The 19,266-nt window shown below is 39.1% G+C and overlaps 1 protein-coding gene across 2 annotated transcripts; it reads right to left on the bottom strand.

The window, feature by feature from the left end:
* Positions 1-122: 122 nt before the first annotated feature.
* Positions 123-5,877, bottom strand: LOC146962391 (peroxisomal succinyl-coenzyme A thioesterase-like). Of its 2 annotated transcripts, XM_085769150.1 has the most exons (12): positions 5,684-5,876; positions 4,650-4,821; positions 3,761-3,969; positions 3,511-3,610; positions 3,232-3,416; positions 2,641-2,804; positions 2,244-2,363; positions 2,081-2,163; positions 1,902-1,995; positions 1,706-1,786; positions 940-1,081; positions 123-693 (listed from the first exon to the last, which is right to left on the bottom strand). In XM_085769150.1, the coding sequence occupies exons 2-12, from the start codon at positions 4,805-4,807 to the stop codon at positions 569-571; spliced, it is 1,461 nt and encodes a 486-aa protein (XP_085625276.1). In that variant the 5' UTR covers positions 4,808-4,821; positions 5,684-5,876; the 3' UTR covers positions 123-568. The 2 variants fall into 2 exon arrangements, with proteins under 2 accessions (XP_085625276.1, XP_085625277.1); XM_085769151.1 differs by lacking the exon at positions 4,650-4,821 and having other exon boundaries at positions 5,684-5,877.
* Positions 5,878-19,266: the final 13,389 nt, after the last annotated feature.

The following is a 19,266-nucleotide window of genomic DNA, read 5'->3' as shown; positions in this document are numbered from 1 at the left end:
TGTGAACCTTCAACACACAGTCGTGTTTGTGAGAGGCGGGTCACACAACCTTCAGGCATCAAACTGTGTTGCAGTCATGTGATACAGAAAAGTAATGAAACCTTTTTTAACCCACAAAGAATTTTTTTTATTGTCTTTGGAAAAATCATTCATTTCTACAAGATGATTTTATATTATTAAACATTTTGTTATTTTTAGCAAAATAATCACAATAGCACCAATACCCTGTTCTAAACATCTCAGGTAATTATGTAAAATAAGAATGACGGCCAGTAATAACAATAAGGTATTTACTACCTGAGAAGGAGCTTTTAAAAACTAAGCAGCAACGCACTGCCTGCCACTCTACATGTCAACATCCAATATCTTCAATTTGTTCTCTACATTAAAATGAATGTAACATCCGTAGATCTGGTTGATACACACAAGATGATTGGCAATAGACGCACAATGGTACAATTTGGAAATAAAGACACTTGTTGAGTGCATTCAAGTCATCAAATGCACACTGTCATTACTGGCATATATAAGTACTGTTGAGGTAGTAAGTAAGTGCTCATGCAGTCTGTCACAGCCTCGCTCTGGGAGTTGAGCTCTTGTACATGTGCAGCTGCAGGAAGCTGAGGATTTTCCTCCAGGAGTCCTCTTGAGCATCTGAGTGAGGTTTGGTTTGTCCTCCCCACAGCATCACCACTGCAGAAACAGAAACACTTTGTTAATCCCCCTACAATAAATGGTCAACTTTACAAGAAAATGTAAAATGAAGACCAAAAAACAATGATGGAAAGTACATTTTCAATTCATTGTAAAATAACTAAAAGAAGAAAAGTGTAGTTAATTAACTGGCCACATGGGGGCACTGTTGGCAACATGTTTCAGTCCTTCACCTTTTATTTACAGCCCTAAATCATTACAAATCTATGAAAGCGTACAACTCACCTTTTTTCTTTGTGTGGTTTTCTATAAAGTTGGTCGCCCTAAAGTGAGGCGAGTAGGGCGGCTCGATCAGGTGTCCAGTGTCGGGGTACGCCAACCTGGTCAGGAGGTGATCCTTGCCTGCTTCACGCATCAGCCGAGCAATCTGAGGACGATCAATCAATAAATCAAATACAGTAGTCTTTAAATTCCACTGTTATATGTGGAAATAAATCAGATACAAATCGGATATCCGCCAATACGTCTGCAGTCTAAACAGACAGATCGGATCTTTCCTGGCAATGGCTTGTTGTACGTCATCAATGATAATATTCATTCCCGTGCCCGAACATTTCGCTGAACCTCTGTAGCCCGTGATTGACACGTGAGGCTGACCTGGACGACCGTGGCCAGCTGTGGCCAGCTGTCACAGGAATTGCAGTGTTTCATTTCCGTGGTGTCCGAGCGGTCTCGCAACTTTTTTTTTCCTCACTAGTTCTTGTTTTCATATACAGATATAAACTCTGAGCACCAGACTCACCTTTGTTTACAATTATTATGGAATTATGACGTGACCTAATACATTTCCCGTCTTTAAAAAAGTTCACTGGCTTATTTGCTCTTCAGCGGGTTGTTTCACGCAAGCAAAGCAGGTGTAAAAACAGATATCAGCTATGGGTTACAACATGTAATATAGACAGTCAAAAAAATTGTGTATAGGCAACAAATTGGAATTGGCCATCAAGGCCTATAATGTAAAGACAGCCTATAGGTGTGTGTTTACACTCACATCTTCAGATGACTCCACCGTAGGCCAGTTCTGATCATCACAACCGTTCACCAGCAGCAACGGACAGTTTATTTTCCCAACCTAGCAAAAGAAATGTCTTTAAACTACCTTCAAATAGAGCCCAGTGGTGTGTTTATAGTTCTTAAGCTGGCGTGGTGCATTTAGAGCCAATCTGCCAACACTGTGTTCTACTCACATTTAAGTTGTTAGCGGGATTAGTCATAACAGCCAGACCGATGTCTTTCCATATTACATGGTTGTTCTCATCCACACGCCTCTTGTCAGCGTTCCTGCCATTACACATCACAGTTGACATCAGTCCGACTGTAAAGCTTTACGTACTGAGTCCATGTCATTGACAAACACAACACCTACTTGCTCAGCTCTGTAAAGATTCCACTGAGGGGCCTCCCAAGTGGGTACGTGTGGTTTCCACTGATGCAAACACAACAATGTGGCTGGAAAAGGACACAATGACACAAAATCAGTCATACCCCACCAAAGAAAAAACTGAAAGATGCTTCTCATTGGTACTCACTTTGATAACAGTGCTCTCAGACGCCAGGTAGAAGGACACCAACGAGCCCAAGGAAAGACCAAAGAGTCCAACTCTGTCCGGCATCACCTGAGGATGGTCCTTGATGATGTTAAAAGCCGCCTGTGCAGAAGATTCAGATTTCAGATTCTTAAATGTCAAAATATAATGCTCTTTGTCATAAATACTGGTAAAAGGCTACCAAATCCTATATTTATTATAAATGAATGATAAATCAATTAATCATATCGATTATCTTCAGGTTTTAAGAAGCTAAAGGTGTCAATTTACTGTTTTCTCAGTGATCTGCCGTAGACAAAGTAAATATAGTGTTGGAGTTGTTGTTCATACAGAGTCGTGAACACAATTAACAACGTAGAGCAAATTAGACATCACAAACCTCAAAGTATTTTAACTGTAGATCTGCTGAATCTTGCTCTTTAGGGTCGAAATACTCCAGGGCCAGAGCGGCGTAACTCCGAGACGCTAGCAAGGCCGAGCGGTACTCGAGCAGCCCCCCGCCCCCTCCCCACATGTCCAACAGGCCGGGGAAGGGTCCTGGACCTGAGGGGACGAGATGCAGACTCTAATTGTTATTAATCACAAAAATACAGCAAGGTATACCTGGAACTACAAACATGGTTTACGTACGAACAGGGTGTTCCTAGAGGTAGCTACTAACAGGGTATACCCAGAGCAGAGGCATTTCAACAGGGGAGGCATCTAGGCAATTGCATAGGACCCCCTGAGCTGGAAGGGGGGCCACACAGATGGTTGACATTGGTCCATATCAATGATAACCTGATGTTGCCAATGGCTGTGTACACAGAACATTGTGCATAGTAGGATATGCAAAATTGAATAATCAATGGTTTGGGATCAGTTAATAATTGTGGCCTGTAGTTGGGAAAGGGGCCTCAAGGGGCATCTTGCCTGGGGCCTCCAGAGTGTCTAGAAACGCCCCTGACCCGGAGGTACCAACAGGCTGTACCTGGAGGTATGAACAGGGTTCCCCGCACTCCCTTTTCTTTGATCTCGATCCTCTTCACTCCCGGAGCCATGTACCATCTCTCTGTGAGCACCGAGGCCAGAGGAGCCTCGTCCCTGAAGCCCTCGTGTCCACTGTGGACTGAGATATCGACCAGCATGGGGGTACGGACGTTCATCTTCCTTAACCTGAAGAGCACAGGACAAGGACACAGGGGAGTCAGACTGGCCACCATCTCCATCTACAAGGTCTTTGATTTGGTGAAGATGCAGGTTCTTCTACCTGAGGCCTTTGCGGCTGCCTGGGACAGGACGCATGCTGCTCAGTAAACCCATGGGTTCTTTTCCTGTGTACGTTCCTCCAAAACTCAAATCATCTGAAACTGCAAAAGCAAGAAAACAGTAGAAACAACATCAAGCAAACAAACCATGTGCAAATTCTCCAAGACTTCACTTCTCAACGTATTCATTTGAAAGTCTTGTGGCCGTTATTGATTTCATTTAATCTAAACATCGACAGCACCAGAACGCACCAGAGACGATTCCTCTGTGATCACTGACGTAGTGCCCGTAGGCCTCCCAGTAGTCCTGGTCCTCCGAGTGGTGGAGGGAGCGGATCGTCACTGGAGATCCTGGAGGTAGGTTCTCCACCAGCACCTTGAACGTCTCGTCCACCAGAGCCCGGGTGGGGTGGACAGACAGAAGTGGAGGAACCATTCTCTCAGACATAGTTGATGATCGTCTAATGGAGACACACAAATGATTAACAGTTAGTTAAATCAGTAACAGAGGAGAGGGCTGTCTTGGATTTCCCAGTATGTTACAAGTGGACACTGCTGCTGTGCAAAAGATAGGACATTTGGCTCTTATTGATGAGTCAACACCATCAATGGAGGTCTAATTGGTCCTGATTGATGATATAAAAGAAGAACCAGGAGTTACTGACAGGATTTTTTTTTATATATCTGTAGAGACCTCAATGGAAAGAGGATTTTTTTTAATGCTAGTATCACTTTTGAGTTAAATAATAAGTTGTACCCTATATGTCCGGTGGTTTTCTTTAAAATAAAGATATCCATGAACATATCTGACAGTGGGTATTTGACATAAATATCTTCATATATCCAGATGATGCTTATACACTACAGTATATGATGATAATCCTTTCAGATACATGGCTAGGAGCAAGCCTGTTCCAAATTTCACTTAGTCATAGTCATAGGCCACATACACAATAATACGCTGTATGTAAGTTAAACAGCTGACGGTTTTGTGCACAATTTGTATATTAAATTAAGTCTGTAGCTCAGAAAGCATGCTGCAGTCGCTAGTTGAAGTTCAAAGAGGCTGAATCTTTTATAGTTTCAGGAGCAAATTTTCCCATTCAGAGTCAGAGGGCACTGGTACAGTAAGCCTACCTACCTGTGGCTCAGGTATCTGTCACCTCCTATCCTGAGGGCAGAAGCAGAAGCAGAAGCAGAAGAACAGGGCAGGCAACCAAGGCGATTGCCTAACCAGGGCCCAAAACTGGAAGGGGGCCCCCATAGACGACTGGCATTGGTCCTTATCAATGACAACATGATGTTGACAATGGCTGTGTACACAGGATACTGTGAATAGTATACACAATGCTGCCAATGCCAAAGTTAATTCCTCCCAATAATGCATATATTATGTTGTCAAATGCTAACATTGACACCGACATCAATTCTGCTGTCAGTAGATCAGCTTGTTCTGTCCAACCTGTTACTCATTTGTATTTGGAAGATGACAGTATTATTATCTCCTTTAATATTCTGGTATCAATGTTGCATTAAACAAAATGAATGAATGTTTTTATTTTCGTGTCATGCCACCACAGTGGCCCATCCCATATGGGATTACAAGACACATTTAATGACAAATTCCAAACAAAAAAAAGACTAGACAGTCCAGTCCTTCCTGTTGGTGTTACCTGCCACACAGGTGTGACATAAATAAACAATTCAAGAGTAGGCTACTCAACTATATATCACTCTTCGTCTCATTGCCCAAGCCTTTTCAAGAAATAAAGAAAATGCAAATATATTCAACTGAAAAATATGTTTATAAATAACTATAACTATAAATAACTTCTCAGCATTGTCTAACCACACCAATTCGTTATTTGGATCTACACTTACTGAACAATCTTTGTCTTATAGAGTCATAGAAAGGACAGTAGAACACAAAATGAATTTCATTCTCCACCTCTTGGATCTGCCTGTCTCAGTATGAAGACCAAAATGTTAACATGAAGCAATGATGAAGTTATTGCAAAGTTGAATCATCAGTGGTTTGGGGCCTACAGTAGCCTACAGGGTGCCCCCTCCCAGATTTATTGTCTAAACCGGGTTAAATCCACAGAGCGGCGCAACAACAGCTTCAACATACAGTAAGTAACTCTGACAGTAGTGAACTTGTAGCCTATCTCTTACCGGGGTCGATCCTCAGAGACTACGGCAGATCGCCGTGGGCCGAGTTGCGTTCAGGGCCCACATTGAATAATACGTGTTTTGACCTCTGCCCACCTATACGTGGGCCTATGTCTGTCTGTAGACTTTTAACACACAGTCAGACCGAGCCGTGTTAGTGAGAGACGGACCAGCGGAACTCCAGACTGGTCGGAGAAGAAGTGACACCACAAGAGACCGAGAGACCCGCCGGCCCGTTTCCTGTAGGCGGAGTTGTCCAATGCGCGGTCACGAGGGTCTGCTCGTACACCCCAGTCAGTGGGTGAGGGTGGTAGTAAAAGTACAGTAATAAACTATAGCCTAAGAGTAAACTTAAAAAGCAGCTAGGTACTGTCAAACCCACCTTACACACTGAACAAAAAAAAGTTAGAGAATTTGCAAACTTTTTATCCAAAGTATAATAAATAAATAGGCTAAATGAATAACTTGGAACCAAATACACTTAAAGTAGCCAACAGTTGTCAATGCATTTGTTAATGCATCACTTTAAAGTTGTAGCTGCTTAAGGTGAGACCCATTTTAAATACTTTAAATTCAGATTTTTCTGTGGAAATGTTCATTATATTTTCTAGCCAATTGTTAATCTGTATCTTGAAATAACAAGTAGGCTAACAAAACGTAACGAAAATGGAATTAGTGGAATAAAAACTGCAGGTTCTATGCAGTGAAATAGACATGGAAGTACAAGTAAAGTAAAGTAATACTTCATCGTGCACAGTATTTGAGTTATCTCACATTCCATAATTCCCAGTCGATAGCTGTAAATCAGAACCACAACGTAAAAAATACACTTTTACAAGTAAAACTATGTGTCATTTAGAATACATATCCATATATAGCCTATAAATCACTTAGGAATTAAAAGAAAATAGGTGAATTTAGATGCATTTTATGTAAATACATTTTGTCAATGTTGTTGCCATTAACACGTTAACATTTTATGTGAGTTTTCAGACTATTTTAAAAGATTTTTTAGTTCAGTTACAGCACTGATTTATGTTTAATCAGTAAGTTATGTCACATGGCCTCAGTCCAGGAGCTACGAGCAGAAATACCAGCAGCTGGTTGTAGAAGAATCAGAAAGGAGGATTTCCCACATCCCCCCGCTGCATGGTGCTACATGACGCAGCCTGATAACTGTGCTTTGTTAATCTGACAGGTGATGACAGCCTCAGTCTGTCAGAGTTCAGGAGTCAAAGTGACACCGAACGTTTCATACAGCCACGGTGCGAATATTTTTTTCTTTCTTTCTAAGGCAACGACAGAGATCTTTTACACAAACATATATGAAAAACTCTTTCACTCATTGTATGTGTTATATTTTTTATAAAATAACACATTAAAAATTAAAAATTCATAATTACTATTATTGGACTCACTTATACATGTAAAATATGAGCACTAGAGTAGAAGTAGGGGAGACCGGGGATGGTTGTAACATTTTTTGTCTCAGCTCATGTAACTTGCATAGTGTTCATGGTAGGGCTCTCAAATTTTGACACAGAAGAATACCCTCATTTGTCCACTACAAGTAGCAGTGCCTTGAACTTCTTAAACTATATCACAGAATTCCCTATTTGATGTCAAATGCAAGGAGTGTCAGTGCCACTGTTACCACCTAACACAACCTAGGGTGAAGTGTAACAGTGAGGTTAAAAACTAAAAACTGAGACCAGACAAAAAAATATGGATCTATGTAAGTTTATCGTGCATGTTCCAACACTAAAGCATCTTCCTGTGGTTCCGTATGAACGACATCACTGACGGCTAAATAAGCAGTGACAGTGGTGTGGATCCTAACATTAGAAAGCTGTATTAAAGAACATATTCTGATAATACCAATGAAGGGTGTGTATGAATCGAAACCTTCAGCAGGAGGTCAGAAGCAGCTAATAATCCGGGTAAAATTCCAGGAAAGATGGTGACACTTAATAAAACAACAGAGATAAAAGGTGTTAAACAACCATCCCCACCCCTGACAGTCATTGTTTGACCAGCTACCAGCATGGTGGTTTGATATAAACATTGATGAAATGACTCACATTTTACCTAAGAACCTGCTCTTTCATCTTATACAAGTTACCTAATTCAAATGCCAACGGTATCGATACTGGTCAGAACTTGGATTTGGTCTAAAAGATTAGTTTCTGACCTAAAAAAAAATGTTTTTGGGCTATAAAACCTACACACTTCTTCATAGAGCCATTCAAATTCATATGCAATATCAGTGAGGGAGTGATAACACATGATATTGATCACATCACTCTAATGTTATCCCTTGTTGGTAAAAGTGATGCTGTCACGACAATCCCTTTGTTATAACCATCCCCGGTCTCCCCTATAATATAATACTCGGGTGAGATAAAAGTTCTTTTGCATGTGTTGTATGTTGTTATGAAAGTTTTTCTTCAAATGAAACTTCGGTGGACATTGAACCTATGACAAAGGTTCATGGACAAAGTCCTCAAAGAACTGTAGAGCAGGACATTCTTTGTTTTAAAGCATCCATGTTTGCTTACATCGAATATAGATTATTTTATGGAAAAAAAAGTTGTTTAAACCAAATTTTGTCATGAAGTAGCTATAATCTATTAAAAGACATAACACTTCAATCTTTGGCTCGAACCAGGAAATATTTAATAAGTATCTGAGTAATGCAATAAACTGATTTGACTGACTGTTTAAAGACACTGTGAGATGTAAATGCTGTTAACAAAATAACAACATAACACTTTTCCCAATAAAATACAGTATGATTAAGATTCAAGATGTTTATTGTCATATGCGCAGATGTTAAAAACCATGCAATGAAACTCTCACTTGCACCGCCTCCTTTCACATTACAAACAGATACAGTAGTAAGAAAGAGGTAAATAAATAGAAGAAACCAACAAAGACATATTTAAGCTAAAAAAAATATATTATTACATTGAACATCTGGTCCCAGATGTTTTACTAGAACAGAATGTGGTCATTTAAACCCTGTAGTTACACGATCTCCCCACTAGATGGTGCTGTCGTCCACACCGTTGTCTCATTTTTCACAGCACTGTGAGTGATTTAAATTAAAAACTTTCCCCCTGTGGTTTGCAGAGGCTGGAAACTAATAAACCACAAACCTCAGTGTCAATTGTTTTGACCCTTTTTAAGCTTTTAGTACAAATAAATCCAAATTAAAACTTTTTTTTGTGCCCCCAGTCATTAATATTGATGTTCTCCTTACATGTAGACAGTAGACGCTGTTCCCTTTGGTCTAATGGTACAATTTTATCCTCTGTTATTGTATTTTTTTATTGTTCTCGCCGGTATACCCAAAGTGTTTATTGCTTTTTTATTAGTTTTCTCTGCTCTTGCTTATAAAGAACCCTGTTATCCAACATTGTACTGCATTTTATTTGTGCTCTTTGCTCATGAATCCAGATTTTATTACTCTTATTTATCTTTTGAACCCCTGAGCCACGGGACCACATGATGAGATCTCTGCACTTCACTGCAAATTCAGCTGATTGCTCTGTGTATTTTATGTAACACTTCCATCTGATGGGGTTTTTATAAAAAGATGACTGCAAATAACCTTTAACACCAGCATCTATCTGTGGCCTTATCCTCTAGGCCTATATTTTCTTCCTATTATAGCATCAGAAACAGGCCAACTCCTATGAAAAACCCAGATTAATCGTTGCATAGGCCAAAATGCACCTGCACATTTCTACCTATAACTTGTCTGTTAACTCCTCTGAATGCTTGGGTGTCACATGGACTCCATCCCATAATGTGCAGATTTAATAGCGGGAACATGCTGTCTTAAACTTCTCGTATTTCAGACTTTTCCCTGAGGTGAAGAAGTGTAATGCATGAATAAATCTGGCAGGGAATAAAAAGAAAAAACTTGAATATGAAAAATGGAGTTTGAGACCATCTGTTTAACGTTCATGACTTTTTCAGAGTTTATATTAGAGGATGTTTATATTTATTTCACATCTACACCAGTGGTTTTGTACATTTTTAAACTGAATATGATTAAATTATTGATGATAAAGCAGATATTGTTATTTTATACCTAACCGTTGCATTAAAGGGACAACAAGGAGTTTATATTTGGTTATAAAAAAGTCTTACGTTAATGTGGATGAATCTACGTTACCCACACTTGTTAATGGGCCCATTTTCGATAAATATATCGTTTTGTCTCTATCGTTATTTTGTTATTATTAGTGGTGGCGGAAATGCTGGTTGAGCCGACCAGCGTTTCTTTACTTTCGGTTTTGTGGCGAGTCATGAGAATAACGCCGCCGAATCGCTGTTTATGGTCAGAACTACGACGGTATGTGATCGTCTTCGAACCTCTGACTTTAATTCTTGATGAATGAAAACATGAGTCTGTCTTGCGCCGGTCAAAGAATTTCACGGTGCGCACAGAGGCTCATAAATGTAGTGTGAAAACACTTCGCTTTTCCAAAACTCCTCGTTGTCCCTTTAAGGTTTCATCAGCATTAGCCTTTAGCCTTTTTGTCGCTCAGAGAAACCTCAATGTTTGCATGGTTTTAGCTAACTGTCACAATCCAATTCCCAACATTTCACATCCAAACTCTCTGTCCTGTAGTTCTCCACGTGCCCACCGGAGCTCCCTGGACTTTAACCAGCATTTTTGTGTTGCTGCTTCTTTAGTTTTGTTTGCTGCTAACTGCTTCTTTTCATAATTGCCATTTGCATTCACCTGGCTGCCTCTGAGATATTTTTAATTTAATTTTTTATTAAGGCTCCTCTGCTGCAGCATCCCTATTAATGGTTCCTCCCTTGAAAGCTTTTGAGACCGTGCTATTCATCATCTTTAATTATTCATTTTAACACTTTATCCATCTATCTATCAAACAAACAGACGAGACCGACTCCAAAGCATTTGATTTGCATGCACCATCTGCTATAACTGCAGACGACAGACCTGGGAATCACCTTTAAAAAGCCTGAACCTTGATGATGGAAACCCTAAATGAAGCCTGCATGCACATAACGGCCGTTTCAGCTCCCACACAGGATGCAGGCGACTCCGCTCACGTTGGTCTGATCAGATTATGTGGGCATCTTTCGACTGCACTGTTTGCCGTTACTGTCAGATAAGGTTCAGATGGCAGGCTGTTATAAATGAGACTCTGATTGCTATTTAATGCCTTATCTGGTCTGGATTTTTCCACCGGCTGATACATAAACTGATACATGCGCTTGACATTTGGTGTCATTAAAAATTGCATGTTTTTTCTGTCAGTGATTCCCCTTTAATGGTTTTCATGCAGCTGAATTACATCTACATGGACATTATTAATTATTGCATGAGAATATGAGAGTAATTACTACCAGACCTTGGAAAATGTAAAGTAAATCTACTTAATTACATGCAGCTTCAGTGATGTCAAACACATGAAAAACAATCATTTGAAATCTGATCTTTGTTCCTCAAACTAATCTTGTAGGCTGATACATACATTAATGTTTTTTTGGTTGCAGTCTTGTAAAGCCGAAGCAGGCTGCTGTGTAGATTCAAATCTACATCAACATGTATGTTTGTGTTTTTATTATCTCTGTATCCCGGGTTACAGTGTTTTTTGTGTCCCGTGTTAAGCTGTGTGCTATTTCAGAGGCGGCCTCGCCACCCGGGCAAAGGAAAACACTTTAATGGAAACACTCGAGTACCTTTTAATATCCTGGAATGTTTTCAAATGAAACTTGTGGAAATTAAAGAAACTTAGCAGAGGCACGGCAAGTGTCCGGTGACGGCATCTAACAGCTTTTTCAGTCAGTCGGACGCTATAAACCTCCCGCAAACAGCTGCGAACGAAGCACTGAAGTGAAATCTCCAATGTAAAGGTCCAGTGTTGGGCTCTGTGAGATATAAAAGGACTCTAGCTCCTGCCACTGGTTCTGATTATCCTCCCGCCCGTCACACTTTAAAAGACCCTCGTCATGTAAACTCACCTTGACACGCAAGAAGCCTCAAAAACACACATTCATCAGGATGTGTCCAGATGTGAGGGTCTTACCCGACGTCAGTCAAACAAGAGCCCATGCAGCCTGGACCAGCTTTAATTCTTTTTGGCATTTTCAATTTCTGCGGTATATACAGCTTTAAGTGCATATAGCTTTAAAGGAGCCCCTTCTCATGTATCTCACTTTATGTAACAGTACACGTCCCTGGGGCGCGTTTTCAGATGAGGATCTGACTTGTAATTATGACTGATGTGCACAAAATTGCTTTTTAAAGGGATGAGGATACAGGCAGGGTTTAGGGCGTAGATTGATGGCAGAGATTGAAATCACAGCAGCGTGTGTTACCACTTCCACTTCCATAGCTTTTCTATTTTGTTTATCTTGATAAAACTATATTCTTTATTATTTCGTAAAGGTCCTATACATGTATTTGATGTTTCCTCGTTTGTTTAATCTGAGTCTGGTATTGATGTGAAGGTATATTTGTGTTTTCCAGGAGTGTAGTTTTACATCTCCTCTCTCAGCTTCTCTCTGGAGAAGTAACAACAGGTTGGTGCCAGCCAATCAGAGGAGAGGAGGCTCTGAGCCTCTCTTCTGATTGGCTGACTGCTGTGTTGTGACATCACAAAGTGACAGGAAGTCCTGACGGCTGGTTTTAAGGCTCAGTTTCTGAATACAGGCTGTGTGCTTTTTTCTGTGGACTGAGGCTTTGATACTTTCACAGTATTAATATAGAACCTAGAGCTGCTTTATAATCACACTACACATGGACATCTACCTTTATACTGTATGGAGCTTTAACACAAACATCTACCTTTATACTGTATGGAGCTTTACGTAATACAAACATCTATCTTTGTACCGTATGGAGCTAAAACATCTACTACCTAAGCTGAGATATAGCTAAATATATCAAAAAATATAGTAAAAATATCAATATATCCATTGTTGGTGTAGTAAAGTGGTAAAATAAACATCAGAAAATTTAAATATTCACATTTTTACAGAAGTAAATGTATTCAACACCACTATGTTCCACTTTTCCTTTAAAAAAAAAAAAAGATGTTGTAAATATTTTAGATTCACATATTTGCGCTGGACACTGGGTAAATGTGTTTGTACCCGACCTGCTGTTTTGTCCCCAGGGCCTGAGGGGAAACCACTAAACTCCTCACGCGTAAACAGTGGAAGTGCTCGATTTGCACATACGTGACATTTGGAGGGTATTTGCCAGAAGGATTTTGTGCCTTCAGAATAAATTCTACCTGCAGTGTTTGGGGGGATAGCAACGTGTTTTCTGTTCCATCTGTTGTCGGAGGAAAAACAGATTTCAGTGTCTTTTGTTGGAAGGATAAAGAGCACGATCCAGGGAACAGGTGGTTGCCTTGTGGTTTGGGGATGGGGAGAAGTTTTAAAGGAATTTTTTAACACTTTTTTTTGCACAATTGGACCTAGAAATAGATAAAAGTTTAATTATAGAACTTTATTTTGGCAGTCTATAGCAGACAGACCAACATGAGTTTACCTAGTATTATTTTACTTAAGAACATCTGAAGGTCATTTATCTTTACTCTCCAACACTGTATTGACCATTAAAGTAGTATGTCTAAATGTGGAAGTTCCTGTTTCTGAATTAGAGGAAGAAGAAAACGAAGAAAAAGAAATGAGAGGAAGAATGAAAGGAGATGGACGGACCGAGTGAATGCAGATGAGGGGGGAAAAGGAGTCCGGGGGGTTGATGTATGGAGATAGAGACCACTTAAGCTCTTGGCACAGGATGGGGCACCGCCCAAGGTCATTCATGATGAAAGTCGCCTCAATGTAAAGACGCTGGCCTCGCTTTTGCCACATTCATCTGTGCTTCCTGTCTTTAACAATGCACTTCCCTTCTGCCCCGATTTCCTGCATCCAGCTCTGTGATAAAATTTCATCCCTGTGGACAAAGTGATTGATTCGACTGGGGACGCTGGATAAACCCTTTAGCTACTCATTCACAGCAGTCAGGGTTTAAATTGGTTTTCGGGTTTTAGATCATTTAATATAAAATCTATAGGCAACATTAATGGCTATATATCACTTTCTTTGGCCCTGGACAACTTTTATATTGAGTGTTTTGCATATAGCCTAGGTTGTCAAGCATCACCTGCCTTTATTTTTATCTAATTATTTCTAATGATTTCATTAAAACTACTGAATCACACCTCCACTCAGTGAAGCGAGTGTGGTGTTAATGATATTTAATATCGATCCAAAAATAAGATTCATTTCCCTGTGATGCAATTCCCTCAGATAGGCCGATAAATCATGATGCATTACCACAAATTAAGTTAATTAGCAGTGTTAGGTGGGTAGAATAAGCCTCATATGAACCAGCAGCTGCAACAACAGATAGATAGATAGATAGATAGATAGATAGATAGATAGATAGATAGATAGATAGATAGATAGATAGATAGATAGATAGATAGATAGATAGATAGATAGATAGATAGATAGATAGATAGATAGATAGTAGCCTAGGCTAAGTAAAGTAAAATGAATTTGCCTAGCCTAAAGTAAAGTGAAGTAGCCTAAGTAATACAATGAAATAAAACAAAACATAAATGAAAAAATATAATATGCCAAATATAATAAATAAACATAATATGGACCAAAATTTACGGACACAACCATAAAGCCATCAGGTGAGAGAGGTCCTGTAAAGTCTCATCAGTGCTGATGCAACCAGCATTCATCACTAGCTCATGTTTTTAGCCTGTATGTTTTTTACAGTTTACTTAAATGGCACCAGAAATGTGCCGAATTATAGATTAATACCGTAGTTCCTTTTTGCGTCGCAATTGGAGTTGACCAGACAACTGTCACATAATTACTATGATAATGAAGAAAAGTGAAAAACGCAATGATTTTCAGGCGAGTTCCGTAGCCTATCGCCTCCCCTCCTTCTTTTATTCTTTGATTTACAACTTTGGGGTGTTTTTTTTCCCACTGTGTTTGTGGAAGCCAGAGGATTTTGTCTAATATTCTGAACACATAGCATACCTTTCGATTTTAAAGTTTCACATTGTGGGATTGTGCTCATTTTGGCCGAGCTATGGAAACTTCTCCAGGAAGTCACCGACCCCAAACAACCAGGTAATAGTTGGGCCCCTAACACTGCTTTTTGTTTGTTTGTTGCTGTTGTTATTAAGAAAATACGTGAGTGAAATTCATTCAAGCTGACATGAAGATTATTAGTTAACGAACTACCAATCATTTATTAAGATAAGAGGAGTAAGAAGAAGAAAGAAGAAATGTTTATGCTAAACCAAGCTAGCTACAGGCTACACAGCAGTTTGTTGCTAAATGTTTGTGTGGCTATAAAACATTTTTATCAACATTTCTCATTATTTTTAACTTGTGTCAACATTTTTGTTGCATATTATTACAGTGGTTGAAGAGCATGAAGAACATTTAGTTGTGTCAGTATAGATAAAAGTTCTATTGTGAAAATTAAAGCGTTTCTACCATAGACTGTAAGGTTTCTACTCTAATTTGCAAGTAAAATATACATTTTAAAGCCCTATCGAAGAACAAAAGAATTAACAGAGAATTGTATATTTACTCCTGTGAGTGAATTTTGTGTATAATGTGAATACATTTGCTGATACAGAGTCAGTATTGGGCATGTTACTTTTACAAAGTAATTAGTTAGCCTACTCTTTACAACCAAGTTAGACATTATAAAAGTAATTAATTACCAGGAAAAGTAACTATTGCGTTACTTTTTAATAAAATGCTCAAATGTGTCAAATTACTTGGACTTGCCCCCCCTAACCCTTTATTGTCAGTAACAGTAATGGCATTTTGTTTACTGTGCCGTTAGTAATGCTGTTTACTTATAAGGCCATTATTCCCATTACAGTTGATGGGAATGAGGTAATTTGAATAATAGTGCTTTAAAGATTTATGTATTGTAAGTGACAAGATTTATAGAGTGTTTAAATAAATTGAAGTATCTTTAAATTGTCCTTGTCGTCAGTATTTGTGTTTAGAGAGGAACTTGTAACTCTAGAAGGCTTCACCTCCTGTGGCGGTTCATGTTCAGAGTAAAGGTCAAGGACAGCAGGGGTCTCTGGGTTGAATTATGTTGGTCATGATAAACATTTTTGTGTTTCTCTGCCCCCTCAGCTGTTTCACGTCAACGCCCTGAGTTACCCGAGTCAGCCTGGATTTCCCCCGAGGTCCACGTCCACCTCAATCTGCCGTGTGTCAATGTGAGTCCTGTGTTTTTCTGTTGCACTCACACCAAAGAAATCAGGCAAAACACATGTCCAGAGGTCCCCTGTGTTTTCCACATTACACATAAAACAAACGTTGACACCAGTGTATAATGAGTTAAATATTGAGCCAAAAAAAAGAAAAAAAAGAGCTTTAGGGCCCAGAAATTCTGGAGCAAATCAGGCCTCAAACACCTCTGAATATTGGGCTAAACCAGATGTAAAACATCAGTAAAAACTAGGCCAACCAGACCTAAACCGCCAGTAAATGTTGGACACAACTACTGTAGACCTAAAACATGAATGAGTATTATTTGTTGATGTGCTCTTACAGAGAGAGGGTCAAACAAGGTGATGGGGAACTTGCTGAACTTCAAATTTGTGGCTTGGAGGCACATTCAAACTAATCAAGTTAGTTCAGAAAGGAAATTGTAGCTGCTTTTTTTTTTCTTCCACTACCCCTCAGGTTCAGCATGAGGTTCAATCCAGCCTCCAGGTTTCAGTTTGCACGTAAAAAAAAAACTCAATCAAAAATCACATGATGAAATGTTGTTGCATAACGGTTTCCGCCGACAACCACAGTGGCTTTTTCAGCATCAGCAACATTGAAATTCCCTGTCCCCGTTCCCTCCGTTCCTGCATGTGCATCGCTTTGTGATTGCAGCTCTGACTGTTTTTCATTTCCCTCTCCAGTGCAGATCAATCAAGGCCAGATAGTCAAAACCCCGCGGCCTCTCGATCGGGGATGAGACAGAGTAATCATAGACCTGCAGAGCATCTCTGCATCCAGATGGAAAAACATGTTTCTTCTCTACAAGGACTTCTGTTTTCCAGAGTAAGTTAAAAAAAAAGGGGGAAATCCTGGGGAAGTGAAGGAGTCGTGGTGAAAGGTCATTAAAACGGTATTTTTATACTTGATGGTTTAAGAAATCTGATGATATAATCGACCAAAGTACGTGATGTTAACGAAGATTTCTGATGAGAATCTCTCACATTAAATTATTGAACATTCTGTGGCAGATATAAATGATTAGAAATAACAAATATAGTTGTTTTTTCCTGTTATTGGTCATTGATAATTTAAAAGTTTCCTCTGGGTTTTGGGTTAAATTAGTTGTTTTTTTTTAATTCTGTCACAGTGATTGATTTGAATGTTGTTATTGGGTCCAGTTTCTTTCCGTGTAGAGATGTAGAGTGTGGACATTATTTCTGGTGTTTTTCCCACTGGCCCAATGATCATGCTAATACAAGTAACTTCCTGTTACCTGTTGCATTTCTGTACAAACAGAGAACAGTCAGACATCATGAGGATACAAGGAATAAACATTTATCTTTCTTTACATGTGCAATATATATATATATATAATCCAACATATATAATCCAACAATATACAGATGACAGAATACATTACATTAATAAAATATCTTTACAACAACAAATAACGACACATCTGGGAGTGAAGCTGAGCAGTTACACACTCAATGCAAAGCAGTACAAGTGTGTGTGTGAGTGTGTAGCTGGACAAAGATGTATAATCACAGGACTAATATCTAAATTAAACCGCTGTGCAGCTTTAATTATCATTAACGTACATTAAATTCGTTATCTGCATCATTTTTCCATTTAACAGTCAAAGTGACTGATGACATTGAACACTGGAATAAACTCATATGAACTGAAACCCGACTTAAACGCGACTGTTAAGAAAAATGAATTAAGTTTCAAATTACAAACTCAAATCTTGAGGCCGTGCTCCTTTCAGAGGTGATTCATCAAAGAGACGGACAGGAAATTAATCCGACACGGTTCTGATAAGAGCACTATTGTTAAAACTGTTTGGTTTTTAAATGACCCAGATTTCTCAGGTTCCAGTTTTTTTGTTTTTTTTTGTCGTGTTTTAAAGTAAAATGAACACACTGCACCTTAAAAAAAAAACTCAATTTCATCTCAAAGCCCAACTTAAACATTGTACTGAAAGACACAGATGTATTAGCAGCAATAAGAGTAAAAGGACACAGTGTTTATATTTAACTAAAAACGTACAAGCTTCATTTTAACATTAGCAAAACCAGTGCTAAAGCATTCATCTACTGTAATGCATCAAGTTTTATTATCTTATTCGTGTCTTTTGTAAAATCTGAAACTGTGACTGTAAAATAAATGTAGTTTGTCTCTTAAGTGTGGAGCAGACATTGGGAATTGCCTAAAATAGAAATACTCAAGTGAAGTACAAGTACAGCATCATGAGTAAATACACTCAGTTACTTCCCACCACTGTTTCTTTGGTGGTAAATTGAACAAAACTGTGGATATGGACTAAAAACACACATTTGAACATGTTAACTCTACTTTGATTTTCTCTATCTTGCAGATACCCTACACTTAGTACAAATGATTATTTCAATGAAATGAAAAGTAGTGTTTAGCTGGTGATTTTCTACATTTATTTTACTGTCAACAGATTTCATGAAAAGTCCAAACCTCAATGTTTCTTTTCCCTCTGAGCCACAGAGGTCCATTGTTTCTACAGACCATTAAAAACACATCAGTGACTCACACTGTTGCAATGAGTGACGTTTTCCTTCATCACCATCAACACACACACACACACACACACAGACACACACTGTATTTTATTCCAACATTGTCGTCCTGCTGCACCAAATACACACTAGAGCACCAAATGTGGATTAATCCGCTGATGAAACAAGTCCCCAACAAATGCACCGTGTCCTCCAGCTGTTTTTGACACTTACTGAACCGTTTCAAAAGTGAAACTACATATATTTTAATAAAGTCTTACAGAGCCAATGAAAAGTTGAACACAACAGCAAAGAAACACCAAAACTATTCTTAAAATCTCTGAATGTTAAGCTTGTAAACTGGCCTCAAACATTAAAATTCATAACAAATCTCCAAGCAGATACACAGAACTGTCCATTAAGTGCTCGTCAACAGGCATGCTCACTGTAGTGAAGACACAACATCACATTTCGGTGCTTTCAGACCAGATGTAGAACAGTTTTCAGACTGCAAAGTGTTAATTTACTCCTGTTGCTCCACAGTCTGTTTTCCGTTTCTCTGAGTCAAGCTGAAATATGAATATCTACAGGAAACCACCTCTTAAAGACGTTTTGTGCCGACCCTCGACAAACAACCAGCAGTTTACTTAACGTGTCACACGATGAATCTCGGTTTGGACGGACGCTCGCGTTCGGCCACGATTGACATTCAATTACAGCAAAGGGCACAGACAAGAGCATCATGCTAACAGCTGGAGTTAAAGCAGAAGTAAGCGATCCGGT

This window comes from Trachurus japonicus, chromosome 23, assembly GCF_045865225.1.
Source record: "Trachurus japonicus isolate A0001 chromosome 23, Traja_1.0".
Lineage (NCBI taxonomy): Eukaryota > Metazoa > Chordata > Actinopteri > Carangiformes > Carangidae > Trachurus > Trachurus japonicus.
Note: the sequence above shows the minus strand (reverse complement) of the source record. Positions and strands in the feature narration are given on the sequence as shown.

Coding starts and splice junctions, on each gene's coding strand:
- LOC146962391 (XM_085769150.1), bottom strand. CDS start 4,807: ATGTTGTCATTGATAAGGACCAATGCCAGTCGTCTATGGGGGCCCCCT. Junction 3,417..3,510: donor GGCAGCCGCAAAGGCCTCAG/GTAGAAGAACCT, acceptor TGTGCTCTTCAG/GTTAAGGAAGATGAACGTCC. Junction 1,996..2,080: donor ATCTTTACAGAGCTGAGCAA/GTAGGTGTTGTG, acceptor GTGTAATGGCAG/GAACGCTGACAAGAGGCGTG.